We start from the raw sequence: 27,424 nt of genomic DNA, 5'->3' as shown, positions 1-27,424 counted from the left end.
TAAATATTATTTGAAGGATTTTGGACGTTGCTGTCATCACCAGATAATCTGAATGGGACCGTTTTGTGTTTGACCCGTTTAGATGTGACTGGTCTCTTGATATATTACCATCACCTGTCCTCAAGTTTGTAACTTTTTTATAGATGAAATGTTTTCCACCTTTCATCATGAAATGGAAGTGAAAATGAAAGGAGCCCAACGATGCTCTAAGCTATTTCTGGACCTGTAACAAATGTAGAGTATAATTGCCTTGTCTTGTGCTTTCCACTCCCTTAAATCCCATTATTGAAATGTCAAATTCAAAAGTGAGCCATTTATTCAAATTGGAACATTTAAGGATTTTCTTTTGTATGTGTGAGTGGAAGCATTGATTCTCCCCATCAGACACGATTTAGGATTCGTCATGGTTGACTTCATTGCACCATGAGTCCTAATTTTCACCTACAAGGAAGAGCAGCAGGAAACCTTTGTATTCGCGGTCGACCGGTTAATCGGTCAAAGCCATTTGCTCCGATAGGATCCGATGTCGGCCATTTATGTTACTGATATCCCGCTGTTTGATTGGCTGTCTTTAAAAGGCTCTAGTGGGCACATTTTCTAAGCTAGCACGAAGATACTGGTATCATGAAACTAGAGATCTTGAGGAATCCGAAGGTAATTGTTGTAATTGTAAAGATAATAAGTCACATGCAGAATTAGTCACATGCACAATCTTCCTGCTCCAAACATTGTTATTATATCGGCCTTTTAAAAATCCACTATCGAGCGACCTCTACTTTGTATGCATACAGTTTGAAGCCCCTCTAAATGTAAAATCTATACAGATTGAATAGCTTTTTATCCCCTAAATTGTTCATTTTGAGTAGTGATGCACCGATGTGAAAATTGTGGCCGATACCGATAACCGATATTAATATTGCTGTTCTGGCCGATACCGATATTTACCGATGTCGATATCTCTGTATAGAAAACACTTTTTTATGATAATCAAATAAAGAGCTATTTTCCAAAACACATATTTTTTTTACTTTTGTAACTTATTTTCAGAAATGACTGATATTTTGAAACTATTTAAGGCCAAAACATGTAAAAAATAAATTTTAAAAATGTATTTTTTTTTTTATATCGGCCCATATCGGCCCTATCTTGATATCGGACCGATACCGATGTGTAAAAAAACGGCCATATCGGCCGATATTATATCGGCGGCCGATATATCGTGCATCACTAATTTTGAGTGATGATGTTGGGTGTGGAAAAGAACAGCCACAAGTTATCAAGAAATGACTGTAGGAGTAGCCTTATTAGTAGCCAGTGGCGGGTAGATGGGAAGAATCTATTCCGCCAAGCATATTTCTTACTTGCCAACTTTTTTTTGATTAAAAAAATTATAATAATTATTTTATATAAAATTCTTTTTTTTTAATAAAATTTATATATTATATAATCATACTTGTAGTTGTATTATCTGCGAGACATCGCCACCTCGCTGTCTGCAAACAGCTCCACTGTCTGTGTGTATACTCGAGTGGCCTCCAGCTCCAGCAAGGATTCTCCGGCGCTGCACCTGGGCCCTAAACTCTACATTCAGCATGAAAGGATTCTCCTGCGCTGCACCTGGACCCTATTCAGCAGCCCTCATGCGATGTAAGCCAGGGGCTCGAATACGCATGTTGTAGGACATTGATGTCAGGAGCTATCTGTAGCTACTGCTGGATGGCGTTGGGACAACGCCTCTGAACTATTTAGTTCACTGGGACATTTCGTAGTGACTAGTGAGCTAACGTGGGCTAACATGAGCTACCTAGCCAACGGAGGTATTATGCACTGGATACTTACTTGATGTCGGGAGCTATCAGTAGCTAGCCGGCTTGATAACGTTACACAATGCCTCATGTATTAAACTAAAAGTGAATAGTTGATTGGGTCATTTTGTAACAGTAGCTAACATTAGTTCACGGAGGTCCCTCTGACTAGAATAATGTCACGGTGACTGTCCGAGGCAATAGCCTCTGTTTACATGCAGCAGCATACAGAAACAGGTGCGGGAGGGGTAGGAGCAGCAGTGCGCGGTGCGCTGCATGTCTGTGCTGAGACAGCGAGTGAGAACTGCGCTAAGAATTGGATCATGATTTTCGGTTTTCACATGACCATTGCCCGCCACACGGCGGGCAGACCTCTCAGTGGGAGGCGCCAAACGTAAAAACTGAGCGCCAATGGCGGGTGGCGGGCTTTAATTTCGCCCCCTGCTTGTGTGTGTTCTCTAGACTGGGGCAATGTGTAGACTTAAAAGGGTAATAATGTGTCCTAACAGAAGATGGTAAGATCTATACTTTTTTGTAGTATAACTGAGAGTTGCTTATACTAAAGCACATCAGCTTTATATAACCCCCCCCCTGACTTTTACTAAGCTGCAAGGGTTAGTGTGGGTCCTTTTGAGGACGATTTGCCCACCGGCACTTTGGCGACCTCTACTGGCTCGGGTGTGCATATTCTTTAATATACCTTTCAGGTGACAAAATCCGTTCAGCGGTTCTCGGGTTACGTGCCGATATTTGAGGCTTGCGCAAAGTACACGATATTGCGCAAATACTACTCCCGACTTTTGGGGCTCTAGTTCCGTCAATCATTTGGCGATCTCGAAAATGATTGGACAGGGTTGTAGCCAATGAGTGTGGCTTTCCAATGATATCAACTGGGGATGTATGAATCAGGTATCTAGGTGAAAAACCCACAAGCGAAAACAGGAAGAGAAAAACCGCTGAATGAATTGAAGTCTATGAGAAAACTGAGCTTTTCTTTTGTACACAGTTTACCTAAATCACTCCTAATCACTCATTTCTGAACGGATCATTATGAAATTTGTACTACATAAGGCTTCAGGCTATGGATCTCTGGAGTTTTTTTTAAGCCATACGAATTTCTGGGGAAATACTACTTCTGGACTAGTAACTACTACAGAAAAACTTGAGTAACAAGTTTTTCTACAACTCAAGTTCAGACCTATGTTACTCTATTTCATTAGCACTAAAAGTGATCTTTCTTTATTGTATCATAAACTTCAGAATGTTATCTTTCAAAAGAGACCAGGCTTATGCATGTGCTATAAGTATAAAGTATAGCATTTTGGTTTGCAAAAAAGGTATGCAGTCCTCAAAAAACTAAAACAAAAATGGCCACTTTTCTGCCCACATGTTAAGAGATTAAAACAGCATTGCTCAATATTACACTTACTGTATATTTCTGTATATTTTTACTGTATATTTTATATTAGAATGTATATACATAACATAGGAAATGTAAATCCCGGACCGTATTTTATTATTATTATTTTATTCTTAGGCTTATTTTTTATTCTTATTCGTGACTAATTGTTTTATCTACCTAAATGTTTACTGTGAGCGATTTGTACTGCCAAATTTCCCTTGGGATGATTAAAGTATTTCTATTCTATTCTATATTAGTTTCTTTTGTATTGCTAATAGTAATGTGTCCTACTAAAGCAGACTTGGGTCATGTTGTATAAAATATTCTATCTAGCCATTACCAATTTAGGGGGCGGGGGTCGGGGGGGGGGCAGGCAGGCAGGCAACGTGATGATGGGGAAACACCAGACCAACTTGCTCAAGTCCTGTCCTGATCCGGGACATTTTGTCCTGAAATTGCGCAAAACAGACACAAGTCCCTTTATAACATCTTGTCTGTTGCAGTAGCGGGGTGATCCTGTTGCAGTTAGCAGGTGAAGCAGGCTGTAGGTGTGTTAGCCAATAAGGCTTAGAGGTGAGGAGAAGGAGGACGTAGAGGTTAGCGGAGGGCATCGAGGTGAGGCAGAGGCCAGGGTGAACTATTGCATCTCTCCATGTGATACAGGTTTACCTCCTGGTTCAAGTGGAGATCAAGGTGTTACAGGATAAATACAGGAAATGAGTTGGGTATTATAAAGCATTTACATGTCAAATATAACCCTGACCTTAACCTGAACCTAACCTACTAACATGAAAGCAGTTGCACTTGCAACCTATTCTCCAAATAGTTACACATACCCTAGGGTAGGTGGAAATCATACAGTGTCATAGAATTATACTCGCTAATGGTAAAAAGGCTTTTTCCCTTAGCCAGCAAGCTAATGCACACTATAAACATGACGATGGAACTCTCCATTGTCATGACCTTTGATTGGCCACTTGTCTTTTAGTAATGACTTTTACATCCAAACCAGTTATCGTGGTGCAACCAATTTTAGTAGCTGATTTTTTACAAACGAGTGTTTCAAACTTTAGTTACAAACTAACTAGTAGTTACTAAGCCTCTAGTGTGGACCTTACACCCTAATTTAGGAGAGAACTTGGTTATCATAGTTGGTGCAACCCAGTGATGTTATTGGCATATGCTTAGTGTTGCCCTGCCAACTGGATTGGCGCTCTCAAAAGGTTACCCCTAATCGTTTTATACCTTAGTGGGGCTTAATTGATTAAATTGAGATTAATTTAATGGTGTGACTTTGAATGGGTCTGTCTGCTTACTTATACAGAGGAAAAATAAGGCAAACGAAATGACCCTTACAACCTATCGTACCCAAATGGTGCCCCAGTAATGCCATTCTACTACCTCAGTCAAGGAAGCATTAGGATGATTTAAAAACTAATGAAAAAGTAGGTCAATGGAAGCATTACAAAAGGCAAAAGGATTGTCTGGAGACGCTGTCTGTCTCACTGTCTTTTGTTATAGGCCATCTTATTTCAAAAACGTCCACATTACTCTCAGTGCACAATCTGGTCGACTCTTTTAACCCAATAAAAGTGAGACGTCTTGCTGACTCATGGCGATGGCTGCTCAGGATTGATGACAGGGATGTTATGGATGTGATTCATTAAAGGACATTTCTTTTTTTTGCTGGTTTTATCCAGCATCTTTTGAGGGCAACCAGACACAAGGACATTTGCTCTCTGTTTCCCCTCAGACACCAGAACGGTCTGATGCCTTCAGAAGGCCTCTGCTCTCCCACTTGCTGGCCATGGGGCTTCTGCTCTCCCACTTGCTGACCATGGGGCCTCTGCTCTCCCACTTGCTGGCCATGGGGCCTCTGCTCTCCTGCACGCTGGCCATGGGGCCTCTGCTCCCCTAAACGCTGGCCATGGGGCCTCTGCTCCCCTAAACGCTGGCCATGGGGCCTCTGCTCCCCTAAACGCTGACCATGGGGCCTATGCTCCCCTAAACGCTGGCCATGGGGCCTCTGCTCCCCTAAACGCTGACCATGGGGCCTCTGCTCCCCTAAACGCTGACCATGGGGCCTCTGCTCCCCTAAACGCTGACCATGGGGCCTCTGCTCCCCTAAACGCTGACCATGGGGCCTCTGCTCCCCTAAACGCTGGCCATGGGGCCTCTGCTCCCCTAAACGCTGACCATGGGTCCTCTGCTCCCCTAAACGCTGACCATGGGGCCTCTGCTCCCCTAAACGCTGACCATGGGGCCTCTGCTCCCCTAAACGCTGGCCATGGGGCCTCTGCTCCCCTAAACGCTGGCCATGGGGCCTCTGCTCCCCTAAACGCTGACCATGGGGCCTCTGCTCCCCTAAACGCTGACCATGGGGCCTCTGCTCCCCTAAACGCTGGCCATGGGGCCTCTGCTCCCCTAAACGCTGGCCATGGGGCCTCTGCTCTCCTAAACGCTGACCATGGGGCCTCTGCTCCCCTAAACGCTGACCATGGGGCCTCTGCTCCCCTAAACGCTGGCCATGGGGCCTCTGCTCCCCTAAACGCTGGCCATGGGGCCTCTGCTCCCCTAAACGCTGACCATGGGGCCTCTGCTCCCCTAAACGCTGACCATGGGGCCTCTGCTCCCCTAAACGCTGGCCATGGGGCCTCTGCTCCCCTAAACGCTGACCATGGGGCCTCTGCTCCCCTAAACGCTGGCCATGGGCCTCTGCTCCCCTAAACGCTGGCCATGGGGCCTCTGCTCTCCTAAACGCTGACCATGGGGCCTATGCTCCCCTAAACGCTGGCCATGGGGCCTCTGCTCCCCTAAACGCTGACCATGGGGCCTCTGCTCCCCTAAACGCTGGCCATGGGGCCTCTGCTCCCCTAAACGCTGGCCATGGGGCCTCTGCTCCCCTAAACGCTGGCCATGGGGCCTCTGCTCTCCTAAACGCTGACCATGGGGCCTCTGCTCTCCCGCACGCTGGCCATGGGGCCTCTGCTCCCCTAAACGCTGGCCATGGGGCCTCTGCTCCCCTAAACGCTGGCCATGGGGCCTCTGCTCTCCTAAACGCTGACCATGGGGCCTCTGCTCTCCCGCACGCTGACCATGGGGCCTCTGCTCCCCTAAACGCTGGCCATGGGGCCTCTGCTCCCCTAAACGCTGGCCATGGGGCCTCTGCTCCCCTAAACGCTGGCCATGGGGCCTCTGCTCCCCTAAACGCTGGCCATGGGGCCTCTGCTCCCCTAAACGCTGACCATGGGGCCTCTGCTCTCCCGCACGCTGGCCATGGGGCCTCTGCTCTCCTAAACGCTGACCATGGGGCCTCTGCTCCCCTAAACGCTGGCCATGGGGCCTCTGCTCTCCTAAACGCTGACCATGGGGCCTCTGCTCCCCTAAACGCTGACCATGGGGCCTCTGCTCTCCCGCACGCTGACCATGGGGCCTCTGCTCCCCTAAACGCTGGCCATGGGGCCTCTGCTCCCCTAAACGCTGGCCATGGGGCCTCTGCTCTCCCGCACGCTGACCATGGGGCAGTCCGCTGCTCAGGCTTCCAGCGCTACTCCTTCAAAGTGGGAAATGTGTGTTTCCTCTGGAGCATTTTGGATAGACTGATGTGAAATGAAGATGACCTCGGAGCCCAATAGCAACGAGTCGCATGTAGATTGATGTGTTCCACGGCTCATTAGGAAGGAATGTGTGTTTTTAATCGATGCACTAATTCCAGGCCACTCAGGAAACAGCCCTTGGGTGGGTCTCTTTAAATGCCATGCAAATATTTACAATGGGCACAACATTTATTTTTCTTTTCTGCAAGGCCAGCTTGCACTTCTCAGGGCAAGGTGAGGGCGTAGGTGTGGGGTGATTGGGTGGCGGGGATGGGGGGGGGGTTGTGATGTCATCCATGGTCTCCCGCCAGTCAGCTGGGCTCTGAATCGTTTAGATGACTCATCAATGTGCATGAATTCCTCTTATCTCTCGCTCAACCAACCTCTATTTTGTACTGATGAGTGCAGGAGTTAACCTGCCCCCCCCCCCCCCCCCCCCCCCCCCCTCTGCTCTCTCAAGGCCAGACGCAGGTCAAGAACTGTGAGTGTGTAACTGTAGCGTTCACTCGTCATTGCGCCATGTTCTCCTCGTGTCCATGTGTTGGTTTTATCACTGGATGGATGGATTGTATGTGCTACTTGTTGGAGGAGGTGTGGCTTGTTGGAGGAGGTGTGGCCTGTCACTATTCTGGTATCCCAAGTGGTAATTGTGGCCATGTGTGTGTGTGTGCTATGCATGGCTTGTTTGGTCAATGCAACCATAGAAGTGGGTCAGAGTGCCCCAGTTCTCTCTGTGTGTGTGTGTGTGTGTGTGTGTGTGTGTGTGTGTGTGTGTGTGTGTGTGTGTGTGTGTGTGTGTGTGTGTGTGTGTGTGTGTGTGTGTGTGTGTGTGTGTGTGTGTGTGTGTGTGTGTGTGTGTGTGTGTGTGTGTGTGTGTGTGTGTGTGTGTGTGTGTGTGTGTGTGTGTGTGTGTGTGTGTGCGTGCGTGCGTGCGCGCGTGCGCGCGCGCGAGCGAGATTATGCCTAGTAGTCAGGGGAGGAAATTACGCCACTTTACTCGCCAAATGTGAGTATTTTTTATGTTTGGCGAGTGATTCATGAAGACCACTCGCCACACTGGCGAGTAAACAAAACAAAAAAAAACATTCTGCAATCACGGTCACTGGCAAACGGTGCGCGTCTTCTGAGTGCACGCTTTAGTTGACAGTGCCACGAGAGCACTGCACAAGACCCGCTGACATTATAGAATGTTTAATAAAAGTTCCAGCAATACTGGCCAACCCACGAACATATAGAATGTTTAATAAAAGTTCCTGCAGTACTGGCCAACCCACGAACATATAGAATGTTTAATAAAAGTTCCTGCAGTACTGGCCAACCCACGAACATATAGAATGTTTAATAAAAGTTCCCGCAGTACTGGCCAACCCACGAACATATAGAATGTTTAATAAAAGTGCCCGCAGTACTGGCTAACCCACGAACATATAGAATGTTTAATAAAAGTTCCTGCATCAGTCAAGGGAGCACTCGCAAACAGATAACGTTAAACACAGCAGAAGATGGAAACAGACAGACTGACCAACAGGGAACTGCATCCAACACTAGTGAGTATAAGTTACTAAGGACACATTTAAATCACAGAGGTGTAATGTTAGTCTATTGGAACTGTATACAATAGTTAGCTTCTAGTTAGCGTTTTAGCTATATAGCTGCTTGCTAGCTAACGTTAGCCCTGTGTGTGTGTGTGTGTGTGTGTGTGTGTGTGTGTGTGTGTGTGTGTGTGTGTGTGTGCGTACACTTGACGGTACTTTACAGCCCTGTCGTAAGACCACCGTGCTGTCTTAAAGGCCGTTGTGATGCCTACCCAGATGCATACACAACATTGATGCGGCTTGACAACCGAGGTTCAAAGTTAACTTCACAACATACTTCGTTTTTTTTTCTTTCACTGCCCAACCCAGTCCAACCCAGCATCTTTCACTGCCCGGTTCAGCCCAACCCAGTCCAGAATAGTTCCCTCTTTCATGTTAATATGTTTTATGCTAATATTGTGAAGAGTAGAGACACTGTTATTAATGTTTTATGCTAATAAATATTTTAAAGAGTAGAGACACGGTGTGATTATTACTATGATTGAAAATCAATTTAGACGGAGACATACAAAGAAGTAATTATCACAATTACACAATTCTTTTTTGGCTGGTAAAAAATCTGTTTGGCTGGTAAAAAAATTCAGCTACTCGCCAGTTGGCTGGTAAGCCAAAAAGTTAGTTTCCTCCCCTGCTAGTAGTATTTCAGTGCTCTTATGACCTGATTGACTTACTGCATCTAAAACATGTCCCTGCTTTAGTCTCCCGCTGTTCAGGAGCCAGTTGTTTCTCTTGTTGCTTGCCACTTTTTAACGTGACTTTCCTCTGGTGGGTAGTACGGTTTTGAAACGACTGCATTATGTCAGGTAGCTGAATGCTTTCTCTTATTTAATCATGTAGGGGCGGGCGGGGGGGTCACGCTGCAGGTGTAAGTGAGCTACTATGTGTGCAGCAAGGCCTGGACTGCAGATTACATAATATAATAGTGTTTAGGCATCGTCTCTCAAACTCTCCTTTTAAAAATTCCTTTAACCTTGACTCTCCCTTTTTTAATGCAGGGAGAACACATCTGCCAGGCTGGCGTTGTCATACATTAGTAATACACACCACTCCGGCTGCATTGTCACTTTTTATTAACGCCCAGAGCTTCGCGTTGGACACCAGCTGTTGCGCCAAGTGGAAGAGCCTTGGCGGCAGGAGTGACCTTGACTTTAACTGCCGCTCCCGTGGCTCCTGTGGCTCGTCCTTCCTTTTTAATTCTTTTGTTTGGTCTCGTACATTTTAAATGGCTTAAATGGATTACCATTCCTGACAATGAAGGTCACTTAGGAACTCTCTCCATTTAAAAAAGAAAAAAAGGGTGGGGTGCCGTGCTTGTTGTAGGGGCCAGGGGGTGGGGTTGTGAGTGTGTGATGTGTGTGGTTAATCTGGAGGGGCGATGTTTAAGAGGAACGAAGGTCAAACATTTGAGATATAATTTGTGACATCTGCATCAAGGACATTTCCGTGTCAGTTTTCTGGTAATTCCACATAGGAAATGGCTGAGGGTGCATTGACCTTCCTGTTCATGGTGTTTCTAATGTGAGAGGGAGAGAAAGCAAGAGAGAGGGAGAGAGAAATAGATGGAGAAAGAGCAGGCGGGGGAATGATGAAGCTCTCACCTCCGTTCTCTCTCTCGCTCTCTCGCGCTGTAGTAAAAATCACTTTAGGATGTGTCTGCCGTGTCATTGGCTGACATTGTCAAAGATAATGGATAATCACCACGGTAACTGTGGTGCAGCTCATTGGTGCTCCAGTGTCCCACCATGGGGGGAGGGGTCAGGGGGTTTGGGGGGTGCCACCACAGATGAGATGACACGTTAACAGATGTGTAAGGTCATTTTCAATATATACACCAGGGGAGATAATGTAATAGTAATACACACACCTCATGTCCTGGAAAAAGGGAAAGGAGGGCTGGGTAGAGGCTTTAGGGGCCTCCCTATAGAGGGCTGCTTTCATATATTAAGGTCATTTATTTGTCCACTGTCGTGTGGAGAGCGTACATCCTCTTGCCCTTGCCTTTGCAGGGTTTTCTCACAACAGCTTTGTCATTGCCCGTGTCTTTCAAGACTTTAAAGGTCTCCCCACCCTTTTTGTAAAGGCTGACCGCTTCATATCATTCAGTGAATAACTTCAGGTGTACACAGTACTGCAGGGTTTCCGCTAGATTTTTGTCCGCCAACGTTGCAAACGAGATTCTGATTTAACGGCCACATTGTGTAATACATGTTGTGTGGTCATAAAGAAATGCATGAAAACATGATTAGGGAAAGTGACATTAATCATAAATACTTATTGGTCACAGGAGTCTTCAATAACGTTGAATGGTGATCCATTTTGTGAATAAATTAGTTCTCTTATATAACAATATCTTTGTTGACAGATGACTCCTTTGGACAATCTCAACATTACTGCTTATGTTACGCTACCTAACATATTTAGCGAGCGTAGTGTAGCTTGTCCTGTGTACTTCATACTTGCTGCCTCACTGAAAGATCGGTTTGTTTTATGTTTAATGTTTTCCACACGTTCCTCTTCATTGTTAACGTTAGTAGTGTGGGAATTTAGTATAAAGAGACGTCTGTTTCACCATTACTGTAGCCTACCAGAGGGCTTTGTGTGATTGTTCTTGAACTTGAAGGTGATGTCACTGCCACTGTCTTCCACGATGGCCGTCAAGATTTATATTTTGTCAGCCAATAAATACTGGCTAACGTAAACCCAGGTATGCTGAGTGAATACCCTAATTCAGAAGCACTGTGAGAATGGCCTTGTGTGCAACCTTGTTGTCTCCGTGTATTGGTTTCATTGGGCAAAAGCCCACCCAAGGTCAACTGTAATTCCAAAGGTTCATTGCTAACAGTATATGTCCCAAGCTGAAACCATGTCATGTTTTTTTTTTTTTACTCAAATCAAAGCACAGTATATAGACCTGGTCCTCGAAGCTGACAGGATGGTAACCGTTTTCCTACGTATTTACTGTCCCCGACCAAACTTGGGGGCGTTTGACAGCATTCCATTTAAATTGTGTTAAGCTCACTGTTTAGGAAAATAGCCATAATCCTGCCATCTAAGATTAGCAGGCCACTGAGGCCAGCAGACGTCAGATGGCCCGGTGTGACCAGGTTGGCTTTTGTTGTTGTCAGATTTAGGTCAACAGCTTAAAAGCTGGCATTGACCTGTAATTGACGCTGATGGGGCCAATCTCAATTAAGTTTTATCTTGGCCTTGGACACTTTTCAAAACGGGAAGACTTGAGGATATGAACCTGTAAACTAGTGGACAGTTTATTGGAGTAAAGGTTGAAATGGCCCCACCCACGATTGTTTACCTACTTTTGCCTGGCAAACTTCCATCAGGCACAGATCGACTTTAATCTGGGATCTAATCCCTGCTCATTTTCAACGTGGCATTAAAGGTGACACCTCGTCGCCCTCGTTGCCCCACTTCTCAGGGACCTGCACTGGCTCCCCATTGCCGCGTGAATCCGCTTCAAGGCCCTCGACCTGGCATACTGTGCAGCAAAGGGAACCACTCCCGCCTACCTCCGGTCAATGGTCTCTAACTACACACCCTCAAGACCCCTACGCTATGCATCTTCTGGCCGCCTCAGACCCACAATGGTCCTTGCCCCACAATGATGGCACGAACTGCCCACCACAGTTATTACAGCCGAAACCCGTCCAATCTTTCGCCGTCGACTAAAGACGCACTTCTTCAACCATTATCTGAAATGAAAGTAAAAAATATATATAATAATAATTTATAAATAAATAATCTAACCCTAACTAACCTCACTGTCATGCAATTGTCCTATAATCTACACTGTAGCACTCAACACTTTGATGAACATTGTTACTCAGCTGATAGAGAGTTGTACCCTTCCTGATGACTTGTCGTACAGAACTTGTAAGTCGCTTTGGATAAAAACGTCAGCTAAATTACTAAATGTAAATGTATGTACTGTCGTGCCAGTCAGCGGGGTGAGGGGGTTTCAGCCTGGTTAGATGCCTGCTGCCATCAGTGATGTACCTGAACATGTTCATATTTTTGGCGAACGTGAACTGAACGTACTGTATTTCCGCTAGGTGAACGTAATTGTGAACGCATTCATTCTCTGCGCTCTATCACAGTATAACTTCATTCAAAAGTGTGCCAGATTCGCAGTCAGGTGGCGTAGCGGAGATTGCACTCGTCACCAGGGGGCGAAATTAAAGCCCGCCGCCCGCCAGGGGCGCTCAGTTTTTACCTTTGGCGCTTGCCACTGGGGTGTCTGCCCGCCGTGTGGCGTGTAGACGTGTAGTTCATAACGATACTCTTATTTTGAAAATCTGTGCGGGTCTCATTTCCGCTCCAAGCGCAGTTCCAGTCATAATATCGATGGCTCCGGCAGTTAGCAGCATTCGGTTCGTATGATACTCTTATTTTGAAAGAAACCGCGGCAACGAGTCATATCTGCCCAGCCGGGCCAGCCCTGCAGCGGGATACTATTGGCTTCTGCTCATATCAACACAGAGAGGCAGTCTGCTCTCGTCTAGACCGGACCTCCATGAGCTACCGTTACTGTTTAAACAATGACCCAGTCAACTATTCACTTTTAGTTTAATACATGACGAGGCATTGTCTAACGGTATCTAGCTGGCTAGCTACTGATATCAACAAATGCTCCAGCAATAGTCGACTCGAGTGCATAATACCTCCGTTCCCTCGTTAGCTAGCTCACGTTAGCTAGCTCACGTTAGATCTATATGTCCCAGTAAACTAAATTGTCTTAACGTTACCTAGCGGGCTAGCAGTAGCTACAGATAGCTCCTGATATCAATGTCTTATAACATTGATTCAATGCGTATTGTAGCTGAGGGCTTTATGAATGTGATTTGACCAAAGAACCCTAACATTATACCAATAGGGTCCAGCTGCAGCGTCGGAGAATCCTTGCATGCTGAATGTAGAGTATTAGTATAGGGTCCCGCTGCAGCACAGGAGAATAATTTTTGGAGCTGGAGGCTACTAGAGTACACAGACAGTGGAGCTGTTTGCAGATAGCGAGCATTTTGACTTATTGCGTGGTGGCGATGTCTCGCAGATAATACAACTACAAGTATGATTATATAATATATATTTTATTTAAAAAAAAATTATATAAAATATATATATATATATATTTTTTTTTTATCAAAAAAAAATTGGCAGGTAAGAAATATGCTTGGCGGGTAGATTCTTCCCATCTACCCGCCACTGGCCGGTGAGTCAAAAAGTTAATTTCGCTCCCTGCTCGTCACCAATGCAAGAGGCTGCGGTCTCGACTCCCGGAGTCAGCATTGCTTGGGCTGATCGCCATACTAACCCGTTTGGCTGGGTTAGGGTGAGGGCAAGTCATGGGTGGGAATCTGCCGTTGTGGACAGCGACGCCTACAGGTCAGGTCTGGGCGCTTGCTCAGCAGAGGCAGGACTTGATGAAGGCAGCGTGACCTCCCACACGTTACACTTCACCAATGAGAGTCCTCACTGCCAGGTGAAAAAAGAGTCACTGGCTGTCGCCGCACGTGTCGGAGGAAGCGTGCGGATGACTTCAGGGTTCCCTTGTACCGACCAGTAGGAGAACATGCGCACAACAACCAGGTAGGGGAGGGGGGGAATTGGCATAACGACTAAATTGGGACGGGGAGAAAAACAGCGAAAAATCGGAGAAAGAGAGGATTCAAAAAATAAATAAAAAAGTTTGCAGATTTCTAAGAGCCTTCCACGCGGAAACCCAGCTAAAACACACCGTAAACAGGCCTTAATATGATGCGGAAAACCACCCAATCTGGCAACAGCGAGCTGCCTGTCACGCATACGCGGCCGCGCCTGTCTGTCGCACTAACTATACGTCATCACAACAACTGCAGCTGCTACTAGTGTGGACTGAATGGGCGGCAGCAAAGCGTTATGGAAATGCCAGTATTCTGATTGCTGTCTGTGGTTCTATATGGGTTGTGGCAATAATTTTGACAAACAATAGCTCGCAGCAACATATTGAGAAAAAAATTTAACTATAAACTAGTTCATTTTTGAAACAATGAACTTTAGTTAAAAAAAATTATTATGAACTATGAACTGAACAAGTTCACTTAAAAATGTGTGAACTGAACTAGCTCATGTAGAAACTGAACTTTCCCAACACTGGCTGCCATGCCGGCACTTGCTCGCTGCCTCTCGTGAAAGTATTCCGGCTCGTGGCTGTGTGTGTTGGATACCGTGGCCTCTTTGTCGTCACTGAGGGCTGATGTCCTTTCATCTGACCCGCTATGTTAGTCCACTCAGCGGACACCAGAGGTGAGGACAGCTTCAGGAAGGGGACATGGACGGCAGCTGAGGCGAGGTGGAAACTCTGTATTAATTAACCTTTACGGGGATGAGGGCCGGGACTGTCGGGAGATGTCCTGTATCCACGGAGACCCCACTGACAGGGTTCAGAGCAGAGGGCTTCCGGGGGCAGAGCTGCTCACACTGTCATGGCAACTGGCACAGCTCTCACCCCTGTGTCAGTGGCCTGCCCTCCTGACAGTGCCATGGTGTGACGTGTGCACCTGATACCCCCCCCCCAACACACACACACACAAATACTTGATAGTCTGACCAAGACTCTAGCAAGCTTGTCTCGTCTATTAGCGAGATGCATTGCTGAGGTCCTGTGCTGTTTTTGTACAGTTACCTGTAAATAAAGTCTTGCATCACATCAATTCAAGCTCAGCTCAGAGTTTTGCCTCTCGTTTCAAAGCCACTCAGGTTCAGATCAGCCAAGGTGAGGGATTTAACTGGCCAGGTGTTAAGGCCAGCACTCTGGTAGGAGCGGCCACAACAATGCCCATGTGGGTTTATAGTTAGTGTATTTTTAGTTTTTTGTGCAGGCGCCTGTGAGTGTTAATGTGTGTGTAAGCATGTGAAACTATGAATGTGAAACAGTAGTATGAATTGAAAATGGGGGACCCTGATGTAAACAAGACAAACGTCTTTCTCTGGTCTGCATCCCCTTAACAATTGTGTGTATTGAGCCGTACTGTATTGTACCCATTCTGCAATCTATTAAATACAGTTTTCATTCATTCATTCATGCCTGTGTGAGTACATGCGTCCATGCAGGCATGTGGGCTTATATGTAAGTGTGGGTATTAGGGATGGGTACCTTTCACATTTGAACCGATACCGGTACCGGTACCTGTGAATCGATACCGGTACCCAACGGTACCTTTTTTCGGTACTTTAGTCTCAAGAAATTGTATTTACCTACCTCAGTCGTAAAAAAAAAATCCAAACTTCAAATAACTACAATTTCGACAGTTTTCGGCTTGTCATTGCTCCGACTGCTTTGTTGTTGAATCAAGTCAAATCCTAGGTAAGCATATATTGTGCGTGTGAACGTTGACATGAAAAAAAAAAAGTAAACAAAAAAGTAAAAAAAATAATAATAATAAAAAAACGTTTTTTTTTTTTTTTTTTATTATTTTTGTTTCTCACTTGATTCGATACTCGGTAGTACCGACGTGTTTCGGTTCGGTACCTCAAAAGTACCGAATTCGGTACCCATCCCTAGTGTGTATGTGTGGGTGTGTGTATGTATGTATGTATGTATGTATGTATGTATGTATGTATGTATGTATGTATGTCTGTGTGTGTATATATATGTATGTGTTAGATTTTTATTTTATTAAAAAAAGAAAAAACGTTTAATTTAAAAAATTTTTACTTTTTACTTTACCTTTTAAATGATTTTATTGAAAAAATAAGAATCGTGAGAGAATCGTGATCTCAATTCTTGGAGAGAAAAATCGTGATTCACATTTTAGCAAGAATCGCCCATCCCTAGTGTGTGACGTGTATGTGTATGTATGCGTGTGTGGTTGTGTAAATGTGTGGGTGTGTGTGTGGGTGTGTATATGTATGCGTGTGTGTGGGTGTATGTATAATATGTATGTGTCTGTATGTATGTATGTGGTTGTGTATATATGTGCATGTGGGTGTGTATATGTGTGGGTGGGTGGCAGCTGCTGTGAGAACAGAGTCAGGGTTGTGTGAGATGCTGTTCAAGTGCATAAGCAGTGAGAGGGGGGGGGGGCGGGGGTGTAATCCACTGAAATGACAAGCTGCATAAGAAATTATTCAGCGCACTCACAGGCCCCTTCACTTCTGAAAGACACACACAGAGACATCGCAACGGGGCTTACGGCTCAAGACCCTGAATGTTTTCGAGGTAGTGGTGGGCTTGAATTTTCAATTCAGGATCCAATCGGGGCCTAATCTACATCTGTGGTCTGTTTGGTGGTGGAGACTGAGCCGCCATTGTGCAGTCAGTCTGAAATGTTACTAAGTAACCGAGATGGTGGACATGGAGGTGTTGAAGTTGAAATGAATGTGATGTAGTAGTGTGATTCACAAATCCCTGTTTCTCACGCCACTTCTCCTCTTTTATCTCCCATAGGTCCCCCATCTGAGATCGGGAAGGCGGACCACCAGGTGGAGGACCCCCCACTCCACCACCCCCCCACCCCTCTAGGGTACAGCCTAAGGGACAGACATCCCAGACATCCACAGCCATGGAATGTGTCAACATCTCTGTGGTGAAATCCTGCTGACTCCTCACTCGCCGCTGGTATAAGCCTGGAGCCGAGGCCTTCTTCTGGGGGGATCATCCGGTGTTCGTAGGCACACAGGAATGCCAGGGAGAGCCGCCGCCCGCCCCAGGATGCCTCCAACCATGCCCACAGTCGAACTGCTCTGCTGACTCTCCTCACCCCACGAGAAGGATCACATCCAGTCAGTGGATCCTCCCAACCCCTCCACTGACTCGCTTTTTCTTTCATTTCCTTGTTTTTTTTTGGAAGTACGTGCCACTGTCAAACCAGATAGACCGGATGACCCAGTGGACATTTGTTTCCCAGTAGTGGTGCTGAACCATACGAGGGGAATCCTAGTATTGAACATGACTCATGGAGAGGAGCCTGGCCCTGAGACACACAAGGATTCCGCTGTTCTAACTTATCTGGAAGGTTTACTGATGCATCCCGTGGTGGCCGGGCCTGGGGCCACGGCGAGCCGGAGGTCGGAGGCCGCTCACAGCAACCAGGAGCAGGCGAACAAGGCGGGTCGGCCCTTCCAACTGCCCAGTCACGGCCCCACCGCCCCTAAGGACGGCACCAACGGGCCCTCACTGGGCGGCACCTCGCAGCACCTGAAGAAGGCCCACCTCCTGCGGTCGGGCGCCTGGAACGAGCCGGGGAACCACCAGAGACTGAGCTCGCCCCCGGTGGAGCTGAACGGCCAAGAGGGAGGCCTTCAGAACGGCGCCCCGGAGGGCTCTCCTCACGCCGGGGAGAGCACCCTGCTGGCCTCCTTGCTCCAGTCTTTCAGCTCCCGACTGCAGAGCGTCGCCATGTCGCAGCAGTCCAACAAGCCGCCCAGCGAGTGCTCCCCTCCGTCCAAGGCCGCAGAGAAAGAGCCCCATCCTGTGTACGGCACCGCCTCTAGCCGTCTGAAGGGTCTCATGAGGAAGAGCAAGCTGCAGAATCACAGCAACACGCCTTACAGTCGCCGGGGCCACGGCCAGGACAGACCCTCGGAGTCCCCCCGTTCGGCACACAGTGCCACGCCTCCCTCCGCTCCCGCGACGGCGGAGTCCGTGTCCTGTGCGGAGCGTCTGAAGGCCGTGGCGAACCTGGTTAAGATTCGTTCCAGTCCGGTGCCCTCGCCCAAGCCCAGTGTGGCTTGCAGTCAGCTGGCCCTGCTGCTCTCCAGCGAGGCCCACCTGCAGCAGTACTCTCGGGAGCATGCGCTCAAAGCTCAGCTCTCGGGCCGCTCTGCCAGTGAACGACTGGCTGCCATGGCAACCCAGCAGCAGGGCCAGGACAAAAGGCCACCTAGTGTGGGAGAGGCTCTGCCCGGAGCCCCAGACACAATAAGCTCCTTAACTGCCCAAAATGGGACAATGACTACAACCGCAGTTACAACAACACTACCCCGACATGCCCTTTCCAGCCAACGGAGCCCTTCCATGCTCCAGAGCTCCCCCCACCACACCCCCCCTGCCCCTCCACCTCCACGTCCCCCTCCACAAGTCCCACGTCCCCCTCCACAAGTCCCCAGTCACACCCAACAGCCACCGAGAGAGAAGCGAGGCTTCGACTCGCGTCCGGCCCGACCTCCCCAGACCTGCAGCAGCTTGCTCTTGTTGCTCCTCAACAACCACAACAGCCAGAAGCAGCTGACCAAGAACGGACACCTGGAGGACGACTGTGGCATCCTGCCTCCCAGTGGCGGCTCCTCTGTCACCTCGGACAGTGAGTGCTCCACACAGGACAGGAGCCTAGCCAAGGACAGCAGTGATGCGGAGAGCTCTTACTCGAGCTGCTCTCCCATTGACCTCTCCATGAGGAGCCGGGCCAACGCCCTAGACATTGGGCCCAAAAACACCTCCTCTGTTGCGTTCTCCTCTTCCGCCCTGTTTTCCTCCACTTCAGCTGCTTTCTCCCCTCCTCCTCCTTCTGCTCACTCCTCCTCCAAAGCGTTTTCCTCCGCTTCTCCCGTTTTCTCCACTGCCTCTGCTGCTTTTTCCTCTTCCTCCTCCTCCTCCTCCTTCTCTACCTCCTCCTTGGACAAACTGACTGAGTCATTGATAAACAAATGGAAACCAGAACCTCCCGGGCCAAAGGCCTCAAAGGGCAAAGAGCTGGAAATGAACCCAGACCTTAAATCCCATCCTAAGGTCACTCTCATGCAGCTCCTACTAGAGCGCAAAAATAATGACACAGTAAACAAAACTGTAGTTAATCCAGATTCACCACTTAATGTAACCCTGAGCAGCATGTCTCAGGGCCAAATGAAAGGACTGCCACCCTGGGAGGAAGCCAGGACAAAGAGCCCTGTGGACAAACCTGGACCCCCAACCCTGCCCCACTACTCCCTTAGTCAAGACCCCGGCGGTTCACTGTCCCCCTACTCCTATCCCTCCCCCCATGTCCAGTCCAGCCCGCTGGATTTATGTAAGTCTAAAGCTTTTCCTGCTGAGAAGGCTTCTGAGCCTGCCTTCAGCGCCAGTAAACTGTTACAAAACCTGGCCCAGTGTGGCACGGCCTCGCCCTCCCCACCCAACACTCCCAGCAGAGGCCTGAGCCAAGAGCTGGACGCCAGCAGCAGACCTCTAGCCCTTCTGGAGAGGCTCAACGCTCCCATCAGTAGGAACACCACCACTCCGCTCTCCGACGGGCCCTCTGGCAGTGGCACACCTTTCAGCCGGAGGAGGGAGGCCTCGCCCCCCTCCTCCCAGATCGAGAACCTTCTGGAGAGGCGCACGGTACTGCAGCTCTTGCTAGGCACGGGCTCGGCCGCCGCTACCGTCGGCCGTAGAGACAGACCCAGTGGGAGGAGGAGTGTGGAGGTGGCGGCGGGGGGTTGCTTTGAAAAGACCTCTGGCGCTTCTGTCATCTGTGACGGCTTCAATGGGCCCTCGGTGGATATAAAGGTCAAAACGGAGCTTGTGGATGAGGTGGTGCCGTCCTCTGCCCCGTCAGAGGATTTGAGCAGCAGAAAAAGACGAGGAGGCCAGGACAGGAACAGCCCCCTCTCCTCTGGACCTCAGCAGGACTTAAAAACAGAGCCCCGGCCCGCGGAGGTCATAGCTAAATATGGCCTCCTCAGCCAGCTCCTAAAACAACAGACTGCTACCTACTACACTAGTGCTGCTGTGCATATTGCAGAGTCACAGCCCAGGCTGGTGAAGGAAGAGCAGAAGGAGTACCAGGGGCCCAGCCCCAAGAAGAGACGCCCACTCTGCTCCGATCTGGCCGACTGTCTGAACAATGGCATCCCCCCCAGGGCTGTGGATGGTGGAGGCAGCAACAGCCTGCCCTCCGCTCCTCAGGAAGAGCCTGACCTGTTGAGGAGCCTGAAGGAGGAGGAGGCTCCAGCCAGGAGCCCCCCGAGTGAACCCCTCCCCAGAGAGAGCAGGGGCTTCAATGTCCTTAAACAGCTGCTTCTTTCTGACAACTGCCTGAAGGAGCTGTCCCAGCAGCCCGGGGGTGCGACCAGCCCCTCTGTCCTGCAAGCCACCGGCAAGGCCAATGGCAGCATTCTCAATCAGCCAACCCACAATCACAACTTCCTCCACATGCCCTGGCACCCACACGGCTCCCTCACCTCAGGGCTCCCCAGCCACCCCCTCAGACCCCTGCCCACTCCCCCGCCAGGTGACAGCGCCCTCCGCTCTCCTTGGGGGCACCAGCCAGCCCCTTGGCCAATCTCCCAGAAACGGGACCCCCCCACCCTGATCAAACGAGAGCCCGAGAGCCCAGTACGGTGGGCGGGGGGGCAAGACGAAGAGGAGGACGCCGCCTGCGACTCCAACCCAGACTCTCCGCGGTTGACGCGCTCCAACCCCATCCTGTACTACATGCTGCAGAAGGGCAGCACTCAGCTCAGGAGAGAGGTGAGGGATCAGGCGGAGGGCACCCAGTCTGCGGTGCGGGTGAAGGAGGAGCCCAACAGTGACGCGCATGCTGCCTATGAACACAGACTGAGCTCCTCCCACTCGCCTCCCCACAACGACAAGCACAGCCACAAGAGCCAGCGGCTGAGCCAATCATCTGACTAGAAGACGTTTTATCGCAGACTTTTGTTAATTAACTTACAAAAAAAGACAAAGTGGAGAACATTTATCTTTTTCTTTTTTTTCTTTTTTTTACTGACATGCCAAATTCATTTGCAGTTTGATGAGAAGAAATAACTAAGAATGAAAAAAAAGAAAAGAGAAAAAATTAAGCAGATGTCTACATCAGAGAAATGGAGTTTAAAGGCATATTATTAGATTACTTTCTGGATTTTAAACGGTGGGGGTTATGGAATGGTACAGAAGAGCTCCATCTCAGAAGAATTGATTGCACCAAAATCGTCTAATTTATCTTAACCCTTCTGGTAATAGCCATGCAGTATGTATTTCATTCATTACAAAAATTAAAAGTCCTCCCAATTTAACTGGTTTTTACTCCTATGTATCTCTCTATTCTGTGTCCTCTTGGTTGCCAAACATAAAACATTCAAAAAGAACATTTCAAGCGACATTTATTATTTATGACACCAAAAATGTTAGCGCTCAGTTCAGTGCACATTTATTTATTTCCCCATTTAAAAAATAAATAAATAAAAAAGAAAGACATTCAGATAGACGGAGACCCATCAATTTTAGATCAGATTCTAAATAAAGGCATTCTAGGGCAAGCACAGCAGTCCCATTACATCATACAAACAAGGTAGAGATATTCAGGGAAAGACCTTGAGTACAAATACACACAATGCAATAGGTTTAGGTAAGAGTCCACAGTGACGAATGCTTCTGTACCATCTCCTCAGGAATCCTGGTACGGTTGAACTGACAAACGGGGTTTTTTGAATGGTCACAATCAATTGTATTTTTTAAATGAACTTGTTAGGCTAAAATTAGACGGTGCAAATTCAGGGTAATGTTGGCTTATCAGGTCGTGCTACTTCAGAGCAGCTGGAGCCGAGGTCAATAGGGCTTCTGTGGAGCGTAGGGTTTTTAGACTGTTTCTGGAGCGTCAGTTAGAAGATAGCTGTAAAGTAACCGTTGTACTTCCATTCTTGGCAGACCAGCATCATTTCCCCCCTCATACATAGACCTTTTGAGTAAGTTGTTGAGTGAATGGCATGCCTCCTATTCTGAAATGAAAACAGTCCTAATGATTATTGTACCCAGAGTTTGCACTATCAATTTTTAGTCTTTTTTGGTGTCCTTTTTTTAAAGAATTAAGTTATTGGCATGTAATGAAGAAAAGAAAATTCAGTATTGTTATCCGTTGCGAATTTGACAGTTTGTGATTTTATTTTTTTACATTTCTTGATTCTCGTGCTTTATGGACACGTTTTACTTTTGTGGCGGATTCTTAGCTCATAAAATGTCAAAAAGAATTGCATGAAAATAAAGAGAAACCCACAGGTAATTTTTTATTTTTTTTTAACAGCTGGATATGATGTGTACCTCCTGCCCCCTAATAATCAGAGACATTTTGCTGTCTTGAGAGATGATATGGTATCTAGCTCCTTATTTTTTATTGTACTGTAGTACTTTTCTTTTTTTTCTTTTCAGTATCACTTCAGTTTTTTGTTCCCACACACACACTGCGTTATCCATAGTCTTGTGATCTTTTTAATAACATATACCTACAAAGTATGTTCCTTCTATTATTAATACATTTTCACAATGGTTAAATATATTTGTGTAAATAGTACTTTCATTATGAAAGATGACTATTTTGTATCGTTGAAGAAAAAGATATTACCCTAGTTTTTAATGCCCTGATAATGTAAATATGAATTATATGCGTAATAGTGTACATACAATGGCAGAGGATGCTATGCCCACTTTGTTTCTTTTTTCGGTTGGTTTGTTCTTTGCATGTGTCTCTATGTGGTAAATCTTATCCTGCGCTGTGTTGTGTAATACTGTGACTCCTCACTGCTGCCTGTTGCATGCAGAAGCATGGGAAGTACCTGTTTGTAGCCCTACTGGTGATGGGGGAAAATGTCAAGTCTTAAAATAGGTCTCTTTTTTTATCACGGAGAGGGGGGGAGAGAGAGAGAGAGAGAGGTTCGTTTGGAACATTGGAACAGTCCCTAAATAACCACAAGACTGTCGAGAAAGTTGATAAAAAAATAAATGTGTGAAAAATAAATGTGCATTGAATATTTTTGTGATTTTCTTTTTTCTTTTCTTTTCTTTTCTTTTTTGTTTTGATTTGTTTCTGTTACTGGTTAACAAAAAAGCTCTGCGGATGAGCTTGGGCTATAGTGGAGGTATGACGTACAATCATAGACCCGCATTGTGCATCTGAGAAATAACATTTGTAGCAACAAATAATAAAAAAAGATAATAATTATTAAAAAAAAAGAAAAGAAAGATGTTTCATTTTTCCATGTGAAGACCTGAAACATTATTTCATTTATGTTTTCATTTTTTATTTTGGTGTTCATTTGCACTGATATCTGAATAATAAAGTACTAAAATGCATGACCTAGTATGAATGTGTTTCCTTTTTTCTCTCCACACTGCCTTTCATTCAAGTTTTCACTTTTACTCCCAAATGAATGTTTTTAAGTATGTTAAATGATCAAGCAAAAGAGGCCTGTATTTTTTATTACGGTGGGAACCAAATGTTGAGAAGATCTATGAACAAGAACCTACCTATGATTAAAGGGCCACTTCACCAAAAGACAATGCTGATTTTGCACATAAACTCACAAACATCCAAAAACTCCAAACAGTTTTGCACACATTAGTTTGACTTGTTATTGAGAGTAAATGAGTTTGCAATATGGCCACCAGTGAAGATTTCGGGTACAATGAATCCTTGTGTTGATTACAGCTCAATGAAAGCTAATCCCTGTAAGACTATAGGTATTGCTATCATTTCATGGTGCTGCAGGATTCAGTGTCCCCCAATGACATCACTGGTGGCCATATTGAAACTAATTTAACGTGTGCAAAACAGTTTGGAGTTTTTGGATGTGTTGAGTTTATGTGCAAAATAAATCGGCATTGTTTTTAGGTGAAGTCAATTCCACAAATAAAAAATACAGGGTTCTTTTGCTTTATCATTTATAAACAATAACAAAATGTCTACAATGTAATTGCAACATCAAAGCGTTGCAACCACTGTTTAGCTCAATCTGACCAATCCGTGTGTATCATGAGATAACTCGACCAATTGCACTGTGGAAAAGGTTACCAATGAAATTAATATAAAACTAAACGACAGTGGTGCAAGCTTGGAATCATATACTGTAGGTGGCACAGGCACTCCATTCAGATTTCAGATAAGGACTGAACGTAAAAAGCGAGAGATTCCTTTTAGTAACTTGAAATGTAAAGTGCAAATGTAATGTGCAATATTACAATTCAGTAGTCTGTTTCCATTAAACATGACATTGTCTATTTTCACTTTTATACTAGAGACAGAAGTACCCCCCCCCCCCCCCACACGCACACAAAATAAATAATAATAAAACCCCTTGTTTCTGTGCTGCCTGCCCCTCAGTCACTATAGTGCTGAGTCTTAACAAAGGCAGGAAAGACATTGAAAGAAGGGAGGACACATGGAGGTCAACAGATGTTCCCTGGTCGCCTGCACCAGGGTGTGCCTTTAGAAAATGGAACACATCATGTATGTCAACCCCCAAAAATAGATGTCATTATATACAGCCATTGCAATACCTGAACATGGTGCTGCTGTGACTTCATGATCACACATTACAAGAAGATTTTCTTTATTTTTTTCTTCTCACGAAGAGAAAAAACTGCCATTAGTGAAGAGGGACTCTCCAAAAAAAGGTGAAGAGGAGTTCACACCAAACACTTCTTGCTCTGGGTTTTTTGGATATAAAGTCTGACGGCTGAACAGTCGGCTTTTTGTCTGCAGTGCACTTTTGAAATCCAGCAGAGTTTCTTCAGCCCCCGACTTCCCCCTTTTCTTTAATCCTCCTCATGACTGACTGCACTCTCTTTAAACTCCCGGTAACCTTTTCCCGTCTGTGAACTTCTCCATTTCAAGATTCTTATCAAGGCTGAACCGCCAATAACCCCTTGATTTGCTCTCCGTCTGACGGAACCTCGGCACAAGCGTTAAAAGAGCGAGTCACGAGTTTAAACCGAGGTCAAGGTGTAAAACTTGACAATCGGGTTGTTTGTCTGCAGCTCTTTGATTTCCTGACCCCAACATGGGGCCAGAAGGATGTGAATGCTGCCTGCAGACCAAGACATGAAGTGACTAAACTGAGGCCAAGGACTCTCACGTCAAATAACTGCTCTATCAAAAAATAGATGATTATTCTCTGGCAAACTTTGATTTTGAATGTAGTTGTTTAGCCAAGGGTCTTGTATAAAAAAAAATCACAAGGGTGTATCTTGTGTTGCCAAGGTGGCAACAGGGTGGAAAGTGATCCCAACCTAAGCATGACATAAGAGGGGGAAAATGGCTGCTGTCTGAATATGGTCAATGATCTGATCGAATCACATCAATGTTTGCTGGTGATGGGTGGTCTGTAGGCTTCCTGGTTAAACTCGCTGGAAAAACGATTATTTTTCTGTTTTTCAAGTTAGGTTTAGGTATGTTGTTTATTCACATGGCGCCCAGACAGAGCTAACACTTGTCAGCGGTTGTCATTGCGATCGGTGTGATGAATATGCTCACAGATGTTCAATCACCGAGGCCCATGCAAGTGTTTGAACTCTTGAGCACACGGTTTGACCTCAGATGTTATGTAAACACACAGAGACACACACACATGTGTAATTACCATTTTATGGGTCATATGACGCTATTTGGGAGTGTGATTCAGACAGACCCTCCTTGTAAAACAACAGACTTTCTTCCAAAATTAGAGGAGTTGTCAACTCTGAAATGTTAAGTCATACATTTTTTATGTGATAAAAAAAAGTTCAGCCTTTGAAGTAATAACGCTGCAGCGCTTTGATGAGGGGAGAACACACAAGAGAGAGAGAGCAGAGCCTCCGGTCAGACAACATTTAAGAGGTAACAGCAAACACCTGGGGAAACTCCCGCTCGGAAAAAAGGAGGTCAAATTAGTTTATTTTCTCAACCTCACTAGCTCCCCTGTGGGGCCTTAGCTTTTGAAGATGTACCTCTTTGTAAAGTCTGTTCCTTTACCCTCTGGGGTCATGACCTCTCGCGCCCTCCTCACCCTGACCTGACTGATCCTGTTTCCCCACAGGATCAACCGCCGGTCTGCAGCTGTGAACCCTCCCCCCTCAACACTGCAGCCCCATTCTTCTAACTTGCTCCAGAAATTATGAATACTCACCGCGTGGTTCTTGGTCTCTCATTTAATCACAGCTGATAGCCTATTGACCTGCTCTGCCTCCGAGGCCTATCTGCATAAATGTCTGGCTAATTATGGTATGTCACAAATGACAAATGATCTTGATGTGAGCCATGGGGCCATTGTTACTGTGTACGTACAATTTGGTGGTTAATGCATGGCAGCCAGAGAAACAATAGTGTTTTATATCACTCATAGTGAGTGAACAGTCAATTTTCTAACACAGAGATTCTCAATCTTTTTTAAGATCCATTTTTATTTTCCCTTTTTGGGCTATTTCAATTGATTTGATTGCTTTAAAGTTCAAATATTCATAATATTCACTACTATCATGACCACCTGGGGGGGGGGGGGGGTTGAGGGGGTCCCAACCCATAGGTTAAGAACCATTGCCCCGTGACACTGGTTTCACCAGGTCTAAGATATTAGTCTAAAGTTTTTTTTTAATTATTGATAAGGTCAAAGGTGTCTGTTAAAACCTGCATATCGACGGTAAAGTGAATGTAAACAGAATGGATGAAATATTTATGATGAGTGTTAGTCCCTCCTTGCAGTCAGTCCATAGAGCAGCCTGCCTGTCTGTTTGAGGAATCTTGGCTGACATTGAAAGAACATGGCTGCCATTTGCAGATAAGCACAAGGGTAAATGTTTTACAAACTGGGCTGGGGAGAAGCTTGCAATGCCAATCTCTTGTCTGATAATGTCTTCTTCCGTCTTCTTGTAGGAGATAAAATCATTCTAATTTGCCTTTTCAATTGGCCAAAATCTATGTCCATACTTTTTTGGGGGGGGGGGGGGGGGAATGGCTTTTCAAGATGGAGGCTCTGGTGAATGACGTGATGTATAGGCTACTTAATATAGCCTAATTTCACACACTGGCCCCTGGGCTATTTCCTCTCTGTAATCATTATTCTCCTTTTGACTGAGAAACTATTATGTCAAGAATTATTTCACCAATTTCAAATCTGTATCTCCAGGAAATGCGTTTGCTTGTAAATGTCCTTTGCGCTCCGCCTCACATGATGACATTGTGGTTTGATCTTCAGGGTCCTGAACTTTCCAAGTAAACATTTCTCAAAATCCCCAGGAGAATGAGAAAGGGCAGTTCAGTGTCAGCCCCAGCAGAATGAGAAAGGGCAGTTCAGTGTCAGCCCGTCTTGCCG

General features: G+C 46.3%; 1 protein-coding gene across 1 annotated transcript; it reads left to right on the top strand.

Annotated features, from left to right (window-relative positions):
* The first annotated feature begins 17,253 nt into the window (after positions 1-17,253).
* nrip1b (nuclear receptor interacting protein 1b) lies at positions 17,254-23,435 on the top strand. The gene has a single exon (XM_084320267.1). The coding sequence runs from the start codon at positions 17,340-17,342 to the stop codon at positions 21,000-21,002; it is 3,663 nt and encodes a 1,220-aa protein (XP_084176393.1). The 5' UTR covers positions 17,254-17,339; the 3' UTR covers positions 21,003-23,435.
* The last annotated feature ends 3,989 nt before the right edge of the window (positions 23,436-27,424 follow it).

Source organism: Notolepis coatsorum (assembly GCF_963971535.1).
Source record: "Notolepis coatsorum genome assembly, chromosome: 8".
Taxonomy (NCBI): Eukaryota; Metazoa; Chordata; class Actinopteri; order Aulopiformes; family Paralepididae; genus Notolepis; species Notolepis coatsorum.
This window is presented reverse-complemented; position numbering and strand designations above follow the sequence as displayed.

Coding starts and splice junctions, on each gene's coding strand:
- nrip1b (XM_084320267.1), top strand. CDS start 17,340: ATGACTCATGGAGAGGAGCCTGGCCCTGAGACACACAAGGATTCCGCT.